This window comes from Dermacentor andersoni, chromosome 8 (assembly GCF_023375885.2).
Source record: "Dermacentor andersoni chromosome 8, qqDerAnde1_hic_scaffold, whole genome shotgun sequence".
In the NCBI taxonomy this organism is placed as follows: Eukaryota; Metazoa; Arthropoda; class Arachnida; order Ixodida; family Ixodidae; genus Dermacentor; species Dermacentor andersoni.
Genome location: NC_092821.1, coordinates 129,101,703 through 129,119,227, shown reverse-complemented (window position 1 = coordinate 129,119,227; position 17,525 = coordinate 129,101,703). Strand labels below are relative to the sequence as shown.

Below are 17,525 nucleotides of genomic sequence, written 5' to 3'. Positions count from 1 at the left end.
TATGGGAACTCGCGGCGGGATTGCCAAGTCACATATACGCATAGAATCAGAAGGCTGGCTATGGCGACGACGAGTAGGTTATAGTAAAAGCTAAAATTAGGGGCTATTAATAACATCTGACGTTGCACCATACAGCCGCACGTTTTGTCGCTCAAGCTAAAATGACGGCCAATGGAAACAGCGACGGTTAGAACGAAGTTTTGCTCATGACCGATAGTTGGTTCGAAGAGTTACCCAACTATAATTGACCAGTAATCAGCGATGGTGCCAGTAATGTGTGGGACACCTCTGAACCTAATTTACCTGATGTCACAAAAGGTCAAGCGCGATGACGACAGCGCCTCATTTGCCGAGGTCACGTTGATTAGAAAATTTTAATTGAATTGCCTTTTTTATATCATTTCAGAACGATAGAAGCGATCTCTTGCAGTTGATGCTCAATGCAGAAGCTGAGGATGAAGTCCCCGTAGACGTGCATTCGCTCACAACGTCCGTCGATTCAGATAGAGCATTTGAAGGTAGAGCTCACAGCTGCCTACTTCTCATAACGTATCTGATTATTGAATATGTGGCTTATAGTTTAGAGATGGCAGCGCATTTCATCTCTGATTTGTCTTTCAGATAAGCAGCCTGTCAAAGCAAAGGACAGCGGGAAGAAGTGCTTTCTAACAAATACGGAAATTTTGGCAAACGGCTTCATCTTCTTCGTAGCGGGGTGAGAATACGCGGGAAGCTAAGGGGTATTTGCTAACTGTCGGATTAAAATAATGCTGCTGAATATTGCCCATCCGCGCTGGCAAAAATAAATCCCACTGTAAGAAAACAACAGATGCATTACCGTCTTAAACATTAAAGGACCAACACAACTTTGATTTATAGCAAGAAATGAAAGCTCAGTGCAATTACGTTTTCGTGCAAGCTACTCCGACTCCAAACGCGATATTGATAGAGTCTGAAACTTCTTCGTTTTTGTTATGTGTTGGTTGTGTAGTTTCCTTCAATACTCGCATAAAATTGCAACGCCATGGCAACGTGGTCAGCAGTTGCGCCAACGGATCTGCACTTGCGCCACCCCAGGTGTCCGGCCTTTTGCTCAAACACTATACGGCATGTGGGCCTCCGGTGGTTTGCACCCTGACCTGAGAATTGCCACTGCCTTATAGCAATGTAATGCCACTTCAATCAGCTGCTGGTGTGTCTGCTATAAATGCTGTATGATCTATGATAAAAGAACATTGAAGTTTGACAACATATCCTCCATGGAAAGTATAACATCAGTGCATGCTTATATTTCATTATTAACTTTTTTTTTTGCCTTTATGCCCTAGAAATATGTAAGTTTCACTGTTCTTTGCTCCGGAACTATAACAACGTATTAGTTTTTTTTTTTTGCAACACAGCGGTAATTCTTTATTTAGCGATAATTTTAGTCGCAAGAGGCTTCAACTTGCGTGCCCTATAATTATATAAAATGCAGAAAATTGTTAAACATTCTTTATCACAATGTTCCTCTTAAAAGATCGTTTGGTCTGTTCACAGCGATGATAAGATGTGTCAAATTTCAGCATCTTTCTCGATATGTCGTTCTTGCTAACTGGAATCATTGCAGCGTTAACGCACAAGTAAATTACAGGTCCGAGACAACAGCCACAGCTCTGGCGTTTATAGTGTATCTCCTTGCAAAACACCAAGACATTCAAGACCGTCTTCGAAAAGAAGTCCTTGCCATCCTGAAGAGAGATGTATGATTTCTTGAAAATCCTCGGTGGCATTTTTTTGTTCGTCATGTGAGCCTAACTCAAAAACATGTGGTGTTTCAGGGAACCTTTACGTATGACAACGTTTTCAGCTTCAAATACATGGACCAAGTCATATCGGAATCGCTTCGCTTTTATGCGCCCGCCATAGGGTAAGTAATGTTTTCGAGGATAACAGCATTCTTTATTTACAATGAAAAGAATTCGAGGGATTTTTTTTAGCTTTCGAGACCCTTTGTATGTCTCCGTAAAAATGCAAAGATATTCTGAACACGCCACTATCCCACAGGTAGCAACTTCTCAGTTGATATTCCACCAAGTAATAAAACCGTCATTCCAGGCACCCATTTCACACCGAATCGTCGTATAAATGTGGCTAATTAACGTTCTTGGCATTTTTCATTTGGTAAAGTTGAATGAATAACACAAGTTCTTTCTCTGTGTTCTACAGCTTCACAACAAGAGGATGTGCTAGAGACTACGTCCACAAGGGTATCACTATACCTGCCGGAATCAACATCCTTATACCCCACTACCAGATGAGCCGTGACCCAGCTTTTTGGACGGAACAAGAAATTTTCGATCCCGAAAGGTCGCTATCTTTCTCCTATGTTAATCACATGTGTTGCCCATATCAATCATCTAGCCCCATATTCGTACAACGTGCTAACGCAAGAAGAAGCCTCCGTTGGAGCAGACGGCAAGGAATCCTGATGTCTAACAACGCATTACCGAATGAGGCCGGTGTAAAGGATATCCGAGATGGAGCAATTGTTAGCGCGACCCGTATATGCCGCTCCTTGAGCTTTATTACTGCTTACGGTGAGCACTAAAAACCATGGATGAAGAGAAACGAAACGCGAGCGCTGACTCACGGCTAAAAGTTTATTGCGTTCAAAGAGACATATAAATAGGAAACCTCACAAATGCGTTCACCCGCGCACCATACATTCCCTTAACCACAAGCGAAACAAAAAAGGTGAGCGGTAAAGGAAGAAGTCCGATAACTTTAACGATTACATGCTTCTGAAATATTTTTCCTTGTTGTGCAGATACAAATCTTTGTTGTGCATAATAATGCAGATGTACCCACTCGCCCAACTAGATACCTTACTGCAGTTCGCTCCTTGAGCTGTTTTCAGAAAGATATTTTTCCTTTCATGAGCTGCGTATCATTTGCCGGCCACATTCACGATAATATGTGCGGCCTCATGATCGGCTTGCATGGGCTCCGAGCAATTCAAGCATAAAAACTTCCTTGTGAATACTGGCACTGATGTATCGGACAGAACTAGTATTCTCTTGCGAAACTTTGTAGTTACTCGCGATGTTTGACTGATTATACGTGTAGTATTCCAGGGTCCCTATAAGGTAGAACCATTGCAATCTGTTTTTATACAGATCTCCTAACTTCAAGCTTACTTAACTACCAACGCAGACATCCGGCGGTGACCCGCAGCGTTACTTGAACAGCCCGACCAAATGCTCTTGTCTTTACTGACATGTTTTTCTTATATAAGAGACATGATTTTGCCGCAGTTGAACACACACAAAAGGAAGACACATACAAACATCACGGGCGGCAGTTCCAACTGATTTAATTTGGGGTGTGACCCACGAATATATATACACATACACGCATGCGCTGGCTGTTCCCATACCATACCGGTGGCAGGCCGGTGTGGTATACCCATTGCCTTTTCTGCTGCCGTCAAACTGGGTCGACTCTGTTCGAAAACCACACGCGAGGAGACCAGTTCGCAAGGCTGTGGCAAAAAACATAGCACGTCCTACGGGAGATGCGCTACGGGCGTGGTATATGAAATTCCCCTTGAGTGCGGCAACTCCTATATAGGACAGACTGGACGCTGCGTAAATCAACAAGCCAGGGCACACGAACAGAATCTAATGAAAGATGGCGTGGCACATTCGCCTGCACACTGCAAGGCCTGCATGAGCAAACCACGTTTTTTCTGAGATTAGGATTCTTGGCAGAAGTAGATTTCAAACAGCACGTGAGCTAATAGAAGCTTGCTAATGGAAGCTTACTATACAAAAAAGAACGGTACAAATTGCATTAGCGATACATCTATCGTGCTCTATAAATCGGAAACTAGATTGTTTGACCGCTGGGTAACATAGATCTGTGAACAGCAAGCGCATGCGTGTATGTGTATATATATTCATGGGCCACAGTCCAAATTAAATCAGTTGGAAGTACCGCCGTGTTGGCTGTATGTGTCTTCCTTTTGTGTGTGTTCAATTGCGGCAAAATACACGTCTTTTAGCAAGCACCAACTAGGCCAACAAGCAGTTCTGTTGCAACATTTTTCTTATATGTTTGGCTCACAGCAGGTGAAATTCACACTCAAATGGAGAGAGTCTGAGTGGGGCCAAGCCAGCGCAGCGAAAGTAGATAACCGTATAAGGAAGGCGGTACCTAGATCTGCGATTGCCCGCTTCCCCTAGCCTGGCTTCTGATGGCTGGTAGAGAATCACCGTGGCATGCAATGGAAGGTTAAAAGTACCGATAAAAGGCATTTTTAGTGAAGAAAAATTGGCAGAGCGATGTCGCATGCCTCCCCAAAGGGCTCGACAATCCTATACCGCCACGGGAAAATGTTTATTATGCTCAAATACGTGTATTCTCCCGGCAGCTTCGAGTAACTAATGCAAGAGCGATTGGCGGGCTATTCCTTTCGGAACCGTTCAATCTCCGGCTATACCGCTAAAAATTAAGTTTTGTTCGGCACAATAATGAGTCCGTAATGCGTGGACGCAGCTTTGAAATGGTTAGTTGTCCCGGTTTTCTACCAGGTAATACCTGATGGGTAGTGACCAAGCCCCACTTAATCCTACTGCAAGAAACTCTCACACACACCGCCACGTCCACCGGTTACCAGTGGTTGCCCAGTGCCCGCGGGAAGACGCGGTACCACTACGCTGGTCGCTAAAAAGCTCACATGCCTCGCGCACTCCCTCCGCATGTCGGACGGGGACAACGTGATGTAAGAGATTTTCCCAAGCGACGCATGCCGACAAAGTGCATACATCCTCAACGTGTACAGAAGCTCCAGCCAAAAGAGTCAACGTTTCCTACGCCTATTCCAGAGAGCCATCCGTCTTGCAGGCTGAAACCCGCTCGTGATAGCTGGCGACATTAACGCTGCGCATCTAACCTGGGATTATGTGTAGGACACTTCCAAGGGTACCGCGCTGGGACAGAATGCGAACGACCTGGATCCCACACTAGGCACGGACAAGGCGTTCCCTCACCTGCATCGGCACCTTCACGCACGGAGACAGCACTCCGATCTCTGCTTCGGGAAGAACACAGCCGATGCCCGCTAGTCCAATCTCGGGGAGAATCTTGGCAGCGACTATTTCATACTGGCCGTGCACTTACCCACCGTCGTCAGGAAGCCCAAGTTGTACACTGTGGGTCGACTGGGACCTCTTTCGCAAGACTCGCGCCGCACGACTCCCGCCCGACATTGCCCCGAACATCGAGACGTGGACGGCTCAGCTCAAGGCAGTCGTCCGTAAGGCCACGAAAACAATCAGTACGGACATGCCCACCGAGGTGATGGACAGCCGCCGAGCCCACTTGCTCGAGGCCAAGCAGCCTCTACTGACCCGATGGAAGAGCCAGCATCTCAACCGCAGGCTCCGTAAACGCATTGCAGAACTGAACAAGAAAATAACGGAACACTACAGCACCCTAGGTGACCTGATCACGTCGTAAGGCCGTGCTCGGTGCTGGAGACCTCAGGTCAGAAGTGGAGCTCGGAGAGCGCGGCACCCCCCCAGTGCTCCATCGTCTCGCCGACGCTGTTCAACCTGGGGATGATCGGGCTCTGCGAATGCCTCTCGAAGATATAAGGCCTCCACCACACGGTAGTCGTGGACGACATCACCATCTGGCGTTCCACGGGGTCGGACGGCTTTAGCGAATCCGCTCTGTAGGAAGCAGTCGAAACCGCCGAGTCCTAACTCGACCACACGGGCCTTAAGTGCTTCTCCGCCAAATTGGAGCTGCTGCTGTACTGTAAAAAACGACACCGCAAAAGACCCAGGGGTGGAAACTCCCGATCACGCGCAACATCACCGTCCGCACCAGAGACGGTCGCTCCATACCCAGGGTCGACTCCATCCGAGTCCTGGGCCTGACAATCGAGGTGCGTGGATCAAACATTGAAATGGTCCACAAGCTGACTACAAAGACGAACAACGCGATACGACTCGTACGCAGAGTCGCCAGCCGTCACCACGGCCTCAAAGAAGACAATCTGCTATGTCTCGCACACGCGTTTGTCCTATGTCACTTTACCTACGTCACAGCAATGCACAAGTGGAAACTATCGGAGAGGCACAAGCTCAATACACTTATCCGAAAGGTAGTGGAGCGGGCTCTTGGGTTCCCGATCACCACGCCGACGCAGCGACTCCTTGAGCTCGGGGTGCACAATACGCTCGTAGAGATAGCTGAAGATCAGGAGAGAACGCAGGTGATATGGCTGACGACCACCAAGACGGGCGGCCACATCTTGCGCAAGCTCGGCTACTTTCCACCGACCAACCAGGATCCACCGTAGTATGCGCCGGTTCCCCGCAAGCCCCGCGACCTGATCACGATCGCAGCCACTCCGCGAGACGTACATCCGGAACACAATCGAGCCACGCGCCTAGTCCGGGTGACCGCATTCCTCAAGCGCATAGTCAAGAAAGCGGGCGACGTCGCATTTGTGGGCGCCGCCGCCTACCGCGGCAACCGAGCCTTCGTCGCAGTCGCGGTCTCGTCCTCGCAGCCGACCCTACACACCGCCACAGTACTCACTCTCGATCCCGCGGTGGCGGAGCAAGTGGCCATAGCCCTGGCGATGCTCGATTCAGCGTACCGAGTCCGGCATGAAAGCGTTCAAGAGAGCAGTCGTCTGCGACCAGGCGTTACGTGTCCTCCGCGGCGCCGATCCGAGCACCATCAAGCACCACACCATCATCTGGTTTCGCGCCCGCCTGGGTCGGATCCCGGGCGCCCCGCCCGACCTCAACGAGACAGCCCACGACGCTGCGCGCGCGCTTACTGACCACGCCGACACCCCGGGCAACCACGTTTCGACGAGTTGGATGCGAACAGGGACACCTCATTAACGTACGACGGAAGCACTAAACACTTTCACCTGTGTCGAAGTCTCTTTCCGCTCCCGCAACCCAAACTAAGCAGGCCACAGGCGCTAACGCTGCGCTTGTTACAGACACATGCCTATCCCAACCCCGCCACGTTATACATCATCTACCCGGGCGTCTACTCCGACGACGCGTGCCGTTCCTGCGGCGACATGGCAACACTCGCACACGTTCTCTGGGAGTGCAGAAACGCTCCGCCCAACTCTACTTTGGACAAGGGAGAGAAGACTCTACGATGCGCACTTCTCCAAGACCAGCGATGAACCGTCTAGCAGGCCCACGCAGCTGCAGCCCGGCACTCGCTGTCGGTCCCTGCGTGGGAGACGCCCGCTGCGCGCTGATGCGCGTCCTGTAGGACCTTTGACAAAGTTTATTCAATCCAACCTGTTCCACGAGCAGCACAAAATGACCTTCTCAATTCCGTTTGTCGTAGTGTTTGTGAGATCTTGGTGTGTACTTACAAAATCGACCTTACTCTAAAACTGGTTACTCTAAAGCTCTAAACGCCAATGTTTATGTTGGACATATATTTAGTGAATGCAGCAGATCAATGGCGAAGCGAAGTAACGAAAAAAATTGTGAATGCGGCCCCTTGAATAATGAACGTCAAGAACTGTGTTCACCAATTTAATCGGACAGCTAATGGAACAAACCATTTTATCCTTAATGAATTGGACTATTGCCGTCGCTTCATGCAACTGACAAAATCGCAGAAAGAAACATGGAAGAAAACAGGCTTCATTCAATGTTTTCGGAATGAAACTCAATGATTGCAAATGAGTGACACATCTTTTATGCATAGTTGCTTTTAGCGGGCAAGCTGGACATCGCTGCTCGGAAAGGTGTCTTGGGAAGAAATATTTATTTCCTGAGTAAATCAAGTAACACTTCTTGTGAATAAGAGGTTGAGTCATTATGTAGTTTTCAGTTCTCATTTCTACTCCTTGCCACAACCCTTTTTGCAGATTTAGCCCTGAAAAGAAAAGCGAAGTTGATCCTGCGGTGTACCAGCCTTTTGGTCAAGGCCCTCGCAACTGCGTCGGCATACGCTTCGCTCAACTCGAGATGAAACTCACCTTGGCCAAGCTAATGGCGAAATACAAGCTCGTTCTGGACGATCGTCATATTAAGGTGTGCGCTTTCTCATGAAACATTCGACGCCATTTCCGATAGAAAGCCCAACTTGCTTTTCTTTACACCGGGAAGAATTGAAATAAATAACAATTCGGAATTGAAACCTGTTAGCTCTGAATACTATTTATGCGACTAGAATATCTGTTTTGTCTTTATATTTGATACGTCTATACTAACTTCAACTCCACTGTATATTAACCCTACATAGTAAACTTGCGCAGTACAAGCCCCATATGTGTTCATTTCACGGAAGTCTTTTTTTTTTTCATTCAAACCTTCACCAATTCAAATACTGAGAACCAGCTCCGATTTCATGTACAGATGAGGTACATTTGTAACTATTATGGCCGTAAACTTCGCTGCCTGTATTGTAGTATTGTCATACTGACTTGCATTAGGTCATCCAACAAGGTATGCCCCTAGATACAACATTCGGCAAGGAATCTTGTCTTTCATCAGGCCACTGAAACTAACATGTCCAATTGCCAAAAAGATAGATCCAGCGACATTCCTTGTTTCATCACTACATGGCGCAGTAACCCCGTGGGTTGGCGTGCTGCAGTTGAGCTCGAGTTCACAGGTTGAATCCTAGCCCCGGGAGCTGCATTTTGATGGGGACGAACTGCAAAAGACGCTGGTAAAGTTAGATTTGGTGGAAGTAGAAGAACCTCAGGTGGTCAAATTGATTGCGCACTACCTCACTTCAGCGTGTGCATCATTAGCATTCGTAGGTTAGGCATATAAAGTCCAGCAATTTTATTTATTAAATTATTTTTCGCTTGACTACTGTTCTCTCCTTCATCTGAAGTTTCCTGGACAATTACACATTCTGTGTGGCTCAATATGCCAGAACTTGAAAAAATTATGGCGTCACTGTAGCATCAGCACTGCTTAAATTGTTCCATTAGACTATTGCGGCTACAGATAAAATTTGTGCAGTAATCCATGCGTTGTTTATCATTCCAGGAGAAAGTGTTGAAGCTTGAATCTACCTTCGTCTTGGCCTACCCTAAGAATGGCATATGGCTCAAGCTTGAAAATATTTGAACATCAGTTCCACTTTTTCCACGGACTCAAGGGATGGTTGAACACCAAGTATTTTAGAAGAGCTTGCACTTTATAACGTCTTGTTGAACTGCATCAAATAAACTAGCCGTTTTATTTTATTATCCATTCAGCTTATATTTTCATGCATTTAGATTGTTAAGAGGCTTCACGCACTTTCCGGGCGCTAACGATCCATATATGTTTTTATCTTACTGTTTTCCCAACCAATCAGGGTTACTGGGTAGTACAGTCGGCGTCACCCTTGTGTAGAGCGCGGGAACGGCGGCCGCGTGGCGGCACCGGAGTTAGCCAGTCACCTGTAACTGTATCTGCGGGGCTCGACATCAGAAGTGTCTGGGCACGCACGGCCGACATATCAAATCTCGGGCCCATCCACTACTATTAAACGTCGCTGGTTCGCTGCGGAGTGGCCCGGTGGCAGCCGCTCCCGCGCTCTACACAAGGGTGGCGCGCTCTGTACATGGGCGAATCATCACGTAGAGCATCAGGCTGTTGTGCTGAAGGAACTGGGTTCGAAGCAGACCGTGAGGCCAACTTGGGTCACTCGCTATGTGACAATATGTACATATGTGCCGCTCATCAATAAACCTCTTCACGTGGAGACGGCTCAGTGTATATGCAGGATTGGTAGGTCCCGGTAGCACAGGACGTGCCCGCTTTTTAGCACTGTATATGCTTCTTTTGGCCTCCTAACTTCACTGAGCCCTATTATATCCCATTAACTGCCCTCTAATTCCGCCTCACTAGATAACGTTCTAGCGTTAAACGTTGCCAGGTTCATATTCCAATGGCGGCCTGTCCGGAGCCAGGGATTTTTAGCACCCTCTGCTGCGTCGCAGGTCTGACCGCCGCCGTGGTCAGTTGCTTCGCAGCTGCTGGGGACTGAGGGGCCGGGGTTTGATTGTTGTGTTCATATAGGAGGTTGTGGCCAAGTACTGCACCAGGGTTGCCAATCCTGCTCTGGTGAGGGAGTGCGTTAGCGGTTTTGGTCACCGGGATCAGGCCACAGTCCAGGCCTGTTTATGCAATTTTCTCAACACGCGGATTTTTTTTTTAATCCGGTGGAAAATTGCGCGGCACCGCGATTCGAACCACGGACCTCTTGCATGCTTGTTCTACCTCCACGCCACCGCTGCACCCTGGTAGGTACCGCTGGTAGGCACCGCTGGTAGGTACCATTGTTCAATTAGCCTTTAGGATGCCAATTAACGCCACTGGGTATCTACCACTGGGACTGCGATCGTATAAAATGAACATGTTTCATGCAAACTTGGTTCACCGCGTAGGTGCCATTAGGTGGGTGCCGCTCTTCAATGAAAGCCTTTGACGCTAGCTTGGGTAACTAGGTAGGTGCCACTGCGGATTTGCGACTTTACAGCGACGAAAAAAGTTCCTTAAGTTTCTTCGACGCTGAGAGCAATCAACTCCGCGTTCCAAGCGTTCCTTAATAACCGGAAGCCGATGATTTAGTATACGTTACGCCGAAAATTCGCAGGCTATGTGCCACTTTTCAATGGACGTCTTTCACGTCAAAGCTACATCGAACTGCGCCATGCAGGCATTGGATATCTGCCGCTCGTCAATGAACCTCTTACCATCTTGGGTGGCTTAAGGCCCCCGACTTTTTGGCTAGTTGGTTACACATGGCAGATCACGGTCAAGCACGCACAAACAAGGAAAAAATGAGGAGTAGACAACACAAGCGCTTACTTCCAACTGATCTTGTATTTACAAAATTGGATCATATGAACACTTTCCTTCATGACGTCACAAGACCGGTATGCCGACCTCAAGTGGCCATGCTCGGAAACTTAGTTTCTTTGGACAGCAGAAACGCTGAAGGTGCGCTGACACCTGATACTCCCGCCTCTCTAATTCAATCTGCTTCAATTATCTTCCTAACGTCCCGATTCTTATTTTGGCTACTATGTTATGCATGTTATTCGTGTATGCACAATATTGTACCATATGAACACTTTCCTTCATGACGTCCCAAGACCAAAATGCCGACCTCAGGTGAGCATGCTCAGAAACTTAGTTTCTTTGGGCGATAGAAAAACAGAAGGTGCGCTGACACACGACACACCTGCCTTTCTAAGGCAATCTGCTTCAATTGTCTCCCTATTACCTTGCTTGTAAAACTAGAAGGTGCTGTCACCATCGAAGGCGATACCCAATGCAAGCGAATAGCCGAGCGTTTAAGAGAGCTGTTTGGCTTAAATAAATTATGATGTTTTAGGTGCCAAAACCACGATCTGATTATGAGGCATGCCGTAGTGGGGGACTGCGGAAATTTGGACCACCTGGGGTTCTTTAGCCTGCACCTAAATCTAAGTACACGGACGTTTCCGCATTCCGCCCCCATCGAAATGCGGCCGCATTGGCCGGGTTTCGATCCCACAACCTCGCGCTTAGTAGCCCAACACCGTAGCCACTAAACAACCACGACGCGTGTGTTTGCTCTATTAAAGCAATATTGGGCTTGTAGGCCTATATTTGTTGCAGTGATGATATGATGATATTTAGGAAGTGATTGTTGTTTCACTGTGCAATTCTTTATTCTATTGTTTTATTGCGAACGTGTTTCTGAAAGATTCAGAAAGTCTCTTGCTGTCACGAAACATGACTTAGTGCTATTAATGTATCCAAATTTACAGCAGATACTTTTCTGAAAACTTGCGGCCTGCAGTGCAGGAAAACATCTTTATGAATATTTAGTTGTCACGCCCATTTCCAGTCTTTATAATCACAAAAAAAAATGGTTTATTGCGGGTATTGAACTCTTATACATGCTGTGGTATATCATAAAGAAGAACTAAAAGATTAGTTTCAAGTTCATGCCTTCTGAATTAGCGAGTTGGCGGTTTTTAACAAAACGCACAAGAAAAGCGCTATTTATCTCCACAGATACCTAGTAACACATTGAATTACTCCTAAAGCCTCGTAGTGCACCTCATATAAAATAGCTATTTCCTGTATCTATTGGTGCTGTAATGTGACTAATTACATTATTTGTTTAGCAAAAGGTTCCATCCACATTCCCCGCTATGCTCAAGAGTTTATCCTATTAGTAATTGTAACGTTCAAAAGTAACGTACGTTTTCATAAGATATCCCGACTGAAAATTTTATGGCAATAAACATTCTGATGTCATCTAGAAAAGTATGGCCGTGAAGCTTATATTCCCCAGAGTTTACACATAGCGCTGTCAAATGTGGCTAATCAGCTTGACTGAAGAAGTGGTGAAAAAAATTATGTTTTCATGGCACGTTATTGATAGTGCCGCAGCAGCATCGCGCCCCTTGTCAAGCAAGAAAGAGACAACCGCGTCACTTACATTTTGTGGTTGTTTCAGGCTCCTTTGACAAATGCAGTTCGTTGACAGTCAGAACCCACACGATATGTGAGCCCGGCTGAATTACATTCGTGGACGTTGAAGTTTGCCAAAGAATATGGTTTTACTCCTTGTTTCAAGAGCACGGGGTTGCTTCAGAGTGCAGCATTCCCGAGGACATGCTTTTTCGATCACCTTTGAAATATTCCCGAAAATGCTCAGAGGCCGAGAAAGAAAGATGCGATGGGGGTGCAACGGGCTTAGAATATTATATCTGCTTGCCTGAAGTGTGGGCGAGGAAGTTAAGCGAGACAAAAACAAAGAAACGTTTCAACGTCACTAGTACAAATACAGAACGGATCACGGGAAATCAAAAGTACACTGAAGTATTTTAGGCGTTCGCCGAGTCAATTTCTTCGAAAGGAGCGTGCCCGCCATCAGTGAGCAGCTAAGGCCCTACCATGACCCACACTACTCCTGCTGATGAAAGGCGAGTCTGAAATCGCAGCCAACGCTGGATATCTTGCATATCTTGGCATTCTTGGATATTATCGGTACGCTATAAAACAAGCAGCGCACGTGTCAGGCCTTGACGTAATAGAGATACAATGTACATTCTCCGCTTTGTCAGCAATAATCATTTTGAGAACAGAAGATAGGCGCAGCCGCCTTCAAAACAGAATTTATTCCATCAGAATTAGCCTTACGCCGATGAAAATAAGAAATAACAAAGCAATCTGGAAGAGAGTTAGCGACTGCTTAACGGCCAATCGGACAAACACAAAAGAAACAGTAGCAAGTTCGATTTCTCAGCCTGATGGGTAAATTCTTGTGGAGGCCCGGAACGCATATCATTAGAGAGTTTTAGAATTGGGGGCCCAAGCGGCTTGGGGACCCAAGAAAATTGCGGGCCGCAAGTGCGCATGCGCAGAACCCAAGCCAGTCTTGGGTTCTTGCGTTCGCGTTAGCCCAAGACCCAAAAATCGAAAACCAGCGTGGGTCCCCAAGCCGTCTTGGGCCGCCCTCGCGGGTGACAGCGAGGGCGTACAGCAGATGGCCCCAGCGCAAACTTGCTGTACTTCGACTGATTTTTGCCATTTCACGCGGGTGAACTCGCAGTTTCGCAGTGCGTCACAAGAAAACACCAACTAAGAGCACTTGGCTTCGATTGGCTTTGCTTGGCTTAGAATTGCACACTTAATTCGTAATACTAACCGGTACTAGCACAGTGATTACGTATGTTACATTTTATTGTTCGCTCTTTTTGCTCAAAATGCATTCTGTTCATTTCCCCTTGTAAGAAAAGAGGTACTTTTCTTTGCCTTCAAGTACCTTTCTATTTTCCACACTGCGGCGTCCCGAGCGCTCAACCCAACGCTGTCTGCGTTCGACCCAATCCTCAAACTCTGCTTGCTCCTCTAAACCCAACAGCAACCGACGCAACGCGGCGCAGGGGCCTACAGCCTTGGGCCCCCAATTCTAAATCTCTCTATTATCTCAGCAAACTTCTATAGACAAACACAATCACACCTCTTGGCCATGCAAATGAGGCAATAGTTTCCTTAGATAAAACTGTTCTCTTTTTGACAACCCTGTAAACGCGTTGTGCATTTATCACCTTTTTATGATGCAATAGACCGAGGAGAACTATCCTTGCCAGCGTTGCCATCTGGTGAAATTGGCCACCAGATTTCGGAAATCTGGCGAAAATGTAGAGCTCCTGGTGGCCAGGCCAACAAACTACTACACCAGACCAAATCTGGGGATATCTGGGGAAAACCACTCTACCGAAATTACCGTCCACCCTCGCTGCTCATCCAAACATTTAACACTAGGTTGCGCCTGCGGCCGCCACGATTTTAAGGCCTATATTTGTATTTGTTTACTCCTCATGAAATCCCTGTGTTGCTGTGCTACTGCTAGGGTACAGTGAACTATATAAAGCTTACTGTAGCTAAGGTTTGTGCTAGCGTGTGATGCTAGCGCTAGGTTTCAACGCACGTATAGTTATAAGTCGTTTCAATAGACGGCACCGGCTGTTCTAGTGGAGGAATGAATTTACCGTGGGAAGCACGGGAAGAGCAACGCCCGGCCACCGGCAATGCGTCACGTGGCCAGCCAACACACGTGCTGACGCTCCGCTCGTTTCGCTGTCAGAAAAACCTGTTGCGCAGGCCGTCTTCGATGGGAAACTTCCTGAGGATTCTGCAACAGTCTGGGCTAGAATTTTCAAGTTTAAAAATGCCATGGGGGAAAAGCCCTACCAGGAACTTGCATTGTATGCACTGGCGTGTCTTTCTCGCCCAGTGTCGAATGCAGTGGTGGAGCGTGTCTTCAGTCAGGTTACGTGTGTTAAGACTAAGTACAGGAGCAAAATGTCGCTATAAACTTTGGATTCCATTGTACGAATTCGCACAACGTTGGCCTCCAGAGAGGGGTGTTGCGTGAAGTTCACTATCACGGACGATATGCTACGCAGGTTTCGTTCAGGCATCTACGATGCTCCAAGGGATGATTAAAGCCTTCTCATCGTGATATTATATAAATAATAAGATGAGTGATTGACGAATGTTACTTCTTGGTCATTTTTGTGCATTATAAGGCACTTTTATTTTCTGGTGAAATCTGGGGAAATTTTAGCGAGTTTCTGGTGTCGTGCCGACTTTCCAATCTGGCAACGCTGATCCTTGCGTCTGCGTTTTATAGGTGCAATGAATGCTTGTGGTAAACAACGCTCCCAAGCACACAAGCTTCTCGCCGTTATCGATGAAACACATTCTTGTTACACGTGCTTGTATCACTGCACGGTTTTCCGTCGGAGAGCTGTTGAAGCCTTTGGCCATTTTGTTCAGAGTAGAAATTTCCGTAAAAGAATTAAAAACACTACACTGAGACTGCGGCGCGCTACAGTTCACGTGGAATATGGGTTCTGAATAAACGTGCTGCTAAATCATACGTCACGATATTTGTTACCGACCGACATATGCTTTTGCGGTTGTGTCTTTTTTATCGTCTATTATAGAGTCCGTGTTCCTGTTGTTTTCAACCCCCTCTAGATAAAGGCTATGAGAAGTATTTAAATGGAAATAAAAAAATTACGCCAGAACCCATCTCAATATGACTATCGACGTTATAATGCGATTAGCGTTCTAGCACTGCAACGACACACCGCACTGCTGAAGTCGCGTTTACTTAAAATTTGTAGCGGCTATTCTGAGACTTTCATTGCTTCGACTTTATGCGATCCACACTGTCTCCTGTATCGGCCCACTTTGGCATTTCACTCGCTTGCCAAAGTCGTCTATAAGCATGAATGCATGCCAACGACTCTATGATGATAAGCAGTGACAACGTTGGAACGACAAAACAATGACGTCGATGGAAGGACAAAGTCGGTGGGACGACAGCGGCACGACCACAATGACATGGCGATTCCCAAATGATGACGATGATATAACGGTGGCAGCGTGACAACTACTGCATGGCAATGGATACACGGCAGTGACTGTCTCATGACGACGCAGTGGCACCGATGGGATGCTGCGGCGGCACAATCACGATTGCATGAAGACAGCATGATTACTCTAGAATGATTGAGAGTTAAGGACGTTGGAACGACGATGGCTGAATGACTTTGACGACATGACGACAATGGTATGACGCTTGTGAAGTGATGACGAGGATAAACTGACTCCGGCATCACGACGGCGTCCCAGCCACGAGACCGTAACTAGTGGCACAAGTTATTAGATAACTTCGGCCACTACATTGGGTGTTCACGACACGGCATGATGGTAGTCAGATGACGAAGCTGGAATGAGGACGACCATGACGGCATCACGACTACGAGCACATACCTAGAGTCTTAAGAAGGTAGACAACATGGGTCACTTGGTCGGCGTGAGAGGATAGATAGATAGATAGATAGATAGATAGATAGATAGATAGATAGATAGATAGATAGATAGATAGATAGATAGATAGATAGATAGATAGATAGATAGATAGATAGATAGATAGATAGATAGATAGATAGATAGATAGATAGATAGATAGATAGATAGATAGATAGATAGATAGATAGATAGATAGATAGATAGATAGATAGATAGATAGATAGATAGATAGATAGATAGATAGATAGATAGATAGATAGATAGATAGATAGATAGATAGATAGATAGATAGATAGAATGCCAATTGCATTAAAAGCAAGAATCCTACAGAAATACTATAGCCTCTGCAGAAAAGAATTTGTGCGGCTTTCTTATTTAGCGGGACGCCGGTAAATATTATTCATCCTTCACAATGGTGCAGTAAATGCAAGATCTTGCAAATATGTTGATATACAGAAAATTTTGTTGCTGCTTCCCAATGCATTCTAAAGCTGAAGATGGTCGTCTGAAGAGGCAAAAAATTTCTGCAAATTTGTTTCGGTGAGGACGTGCTTCAAACAACATATGAAAGGTAGAGACTTATACATGTTTGTAGTTCATGTTTAAGAACAGTGCGAGAGACAGGGATAAAAGAAAAAGAGTCACACAGCGCTGACTTTTAACAACTTTATTGAGGAAACGAAAATCATGTAGAATGGAGGCATGTGCAGAAACTGGCGGCTATCAAAACCGTCATATCGATGACTAGGAAAAAATGAAGCGGGGGCTCGGGGCTGTTAGCGTCTGAGGCTGAGTCACATTTATCTTCTCCCTACACCCTCACCTCTTCGTCGTTTTGTTGCGATCAACGTTTACTGCAGATGGAGCACCAGCAGCTGCTTTCAGCTTACCCCACTGGCCACAGGCACATCAGGGTTAACACAAAAGATTAACGTACCCCTTCATACATTAGTTGTCCAGACATGGGTCTTGCTTTTTTGATTACGGAGCCGAGGGGGGCGGGGCGAGAGCAACCAAATGAGTGAGAGGGGGGCTGAGCGAAAAATTTGTCTCCTGCAAAAAAGAAAGCAATATTATTAAAACTAAGAATGCAGTAGTAGGATAGAAATCATTCCCTTCTCTTTTATTTTATCTTCAATAGGGCGGAGA

General features: G+C 46.5%; 1 protein-coding gene across 1 annotated transcript in view; it reads left to right on the top strand.

Annotated features, from left to right (window-relative positions):
- Positions 1-9,249, top strand: part of LOC126526012 (cytochrome P450 3A4-like) — a 49,076-nt gene extending 39,827 nt beyond the window's left edge. Inside the window, exons 9-15 of the mRNA XM_055067958.2 lie at positions 407-518; positions 622-715; positions 1,634-1,742; positions 1,821-1,909; positions 2,209-2,349; positions 7,910-8,075; positions 9,045-9,249. Of these exons, the coding sequence (XP_054923933.2) occupies positions 407-518; positions 622-715; positions 1,634-1,742; positions 1,821-1,909; positions 2,209-2,349; positions 7,910-8,075; positions 9,045-9,125 (792 nt within the window). The 3' untranslated portion in view covers positions 9,126-9,249. The remainder of the gene's footprint in view (positions 1-406; positions 519-621; positions 716-1,633; positions 1,743-1,820; positions 1,910-2,208; positions 2,350-7,909; positions 8,076-9,044) is intronic.
- Positions 9,250-17,525: the final 8,276 nt, after the last annotated feature.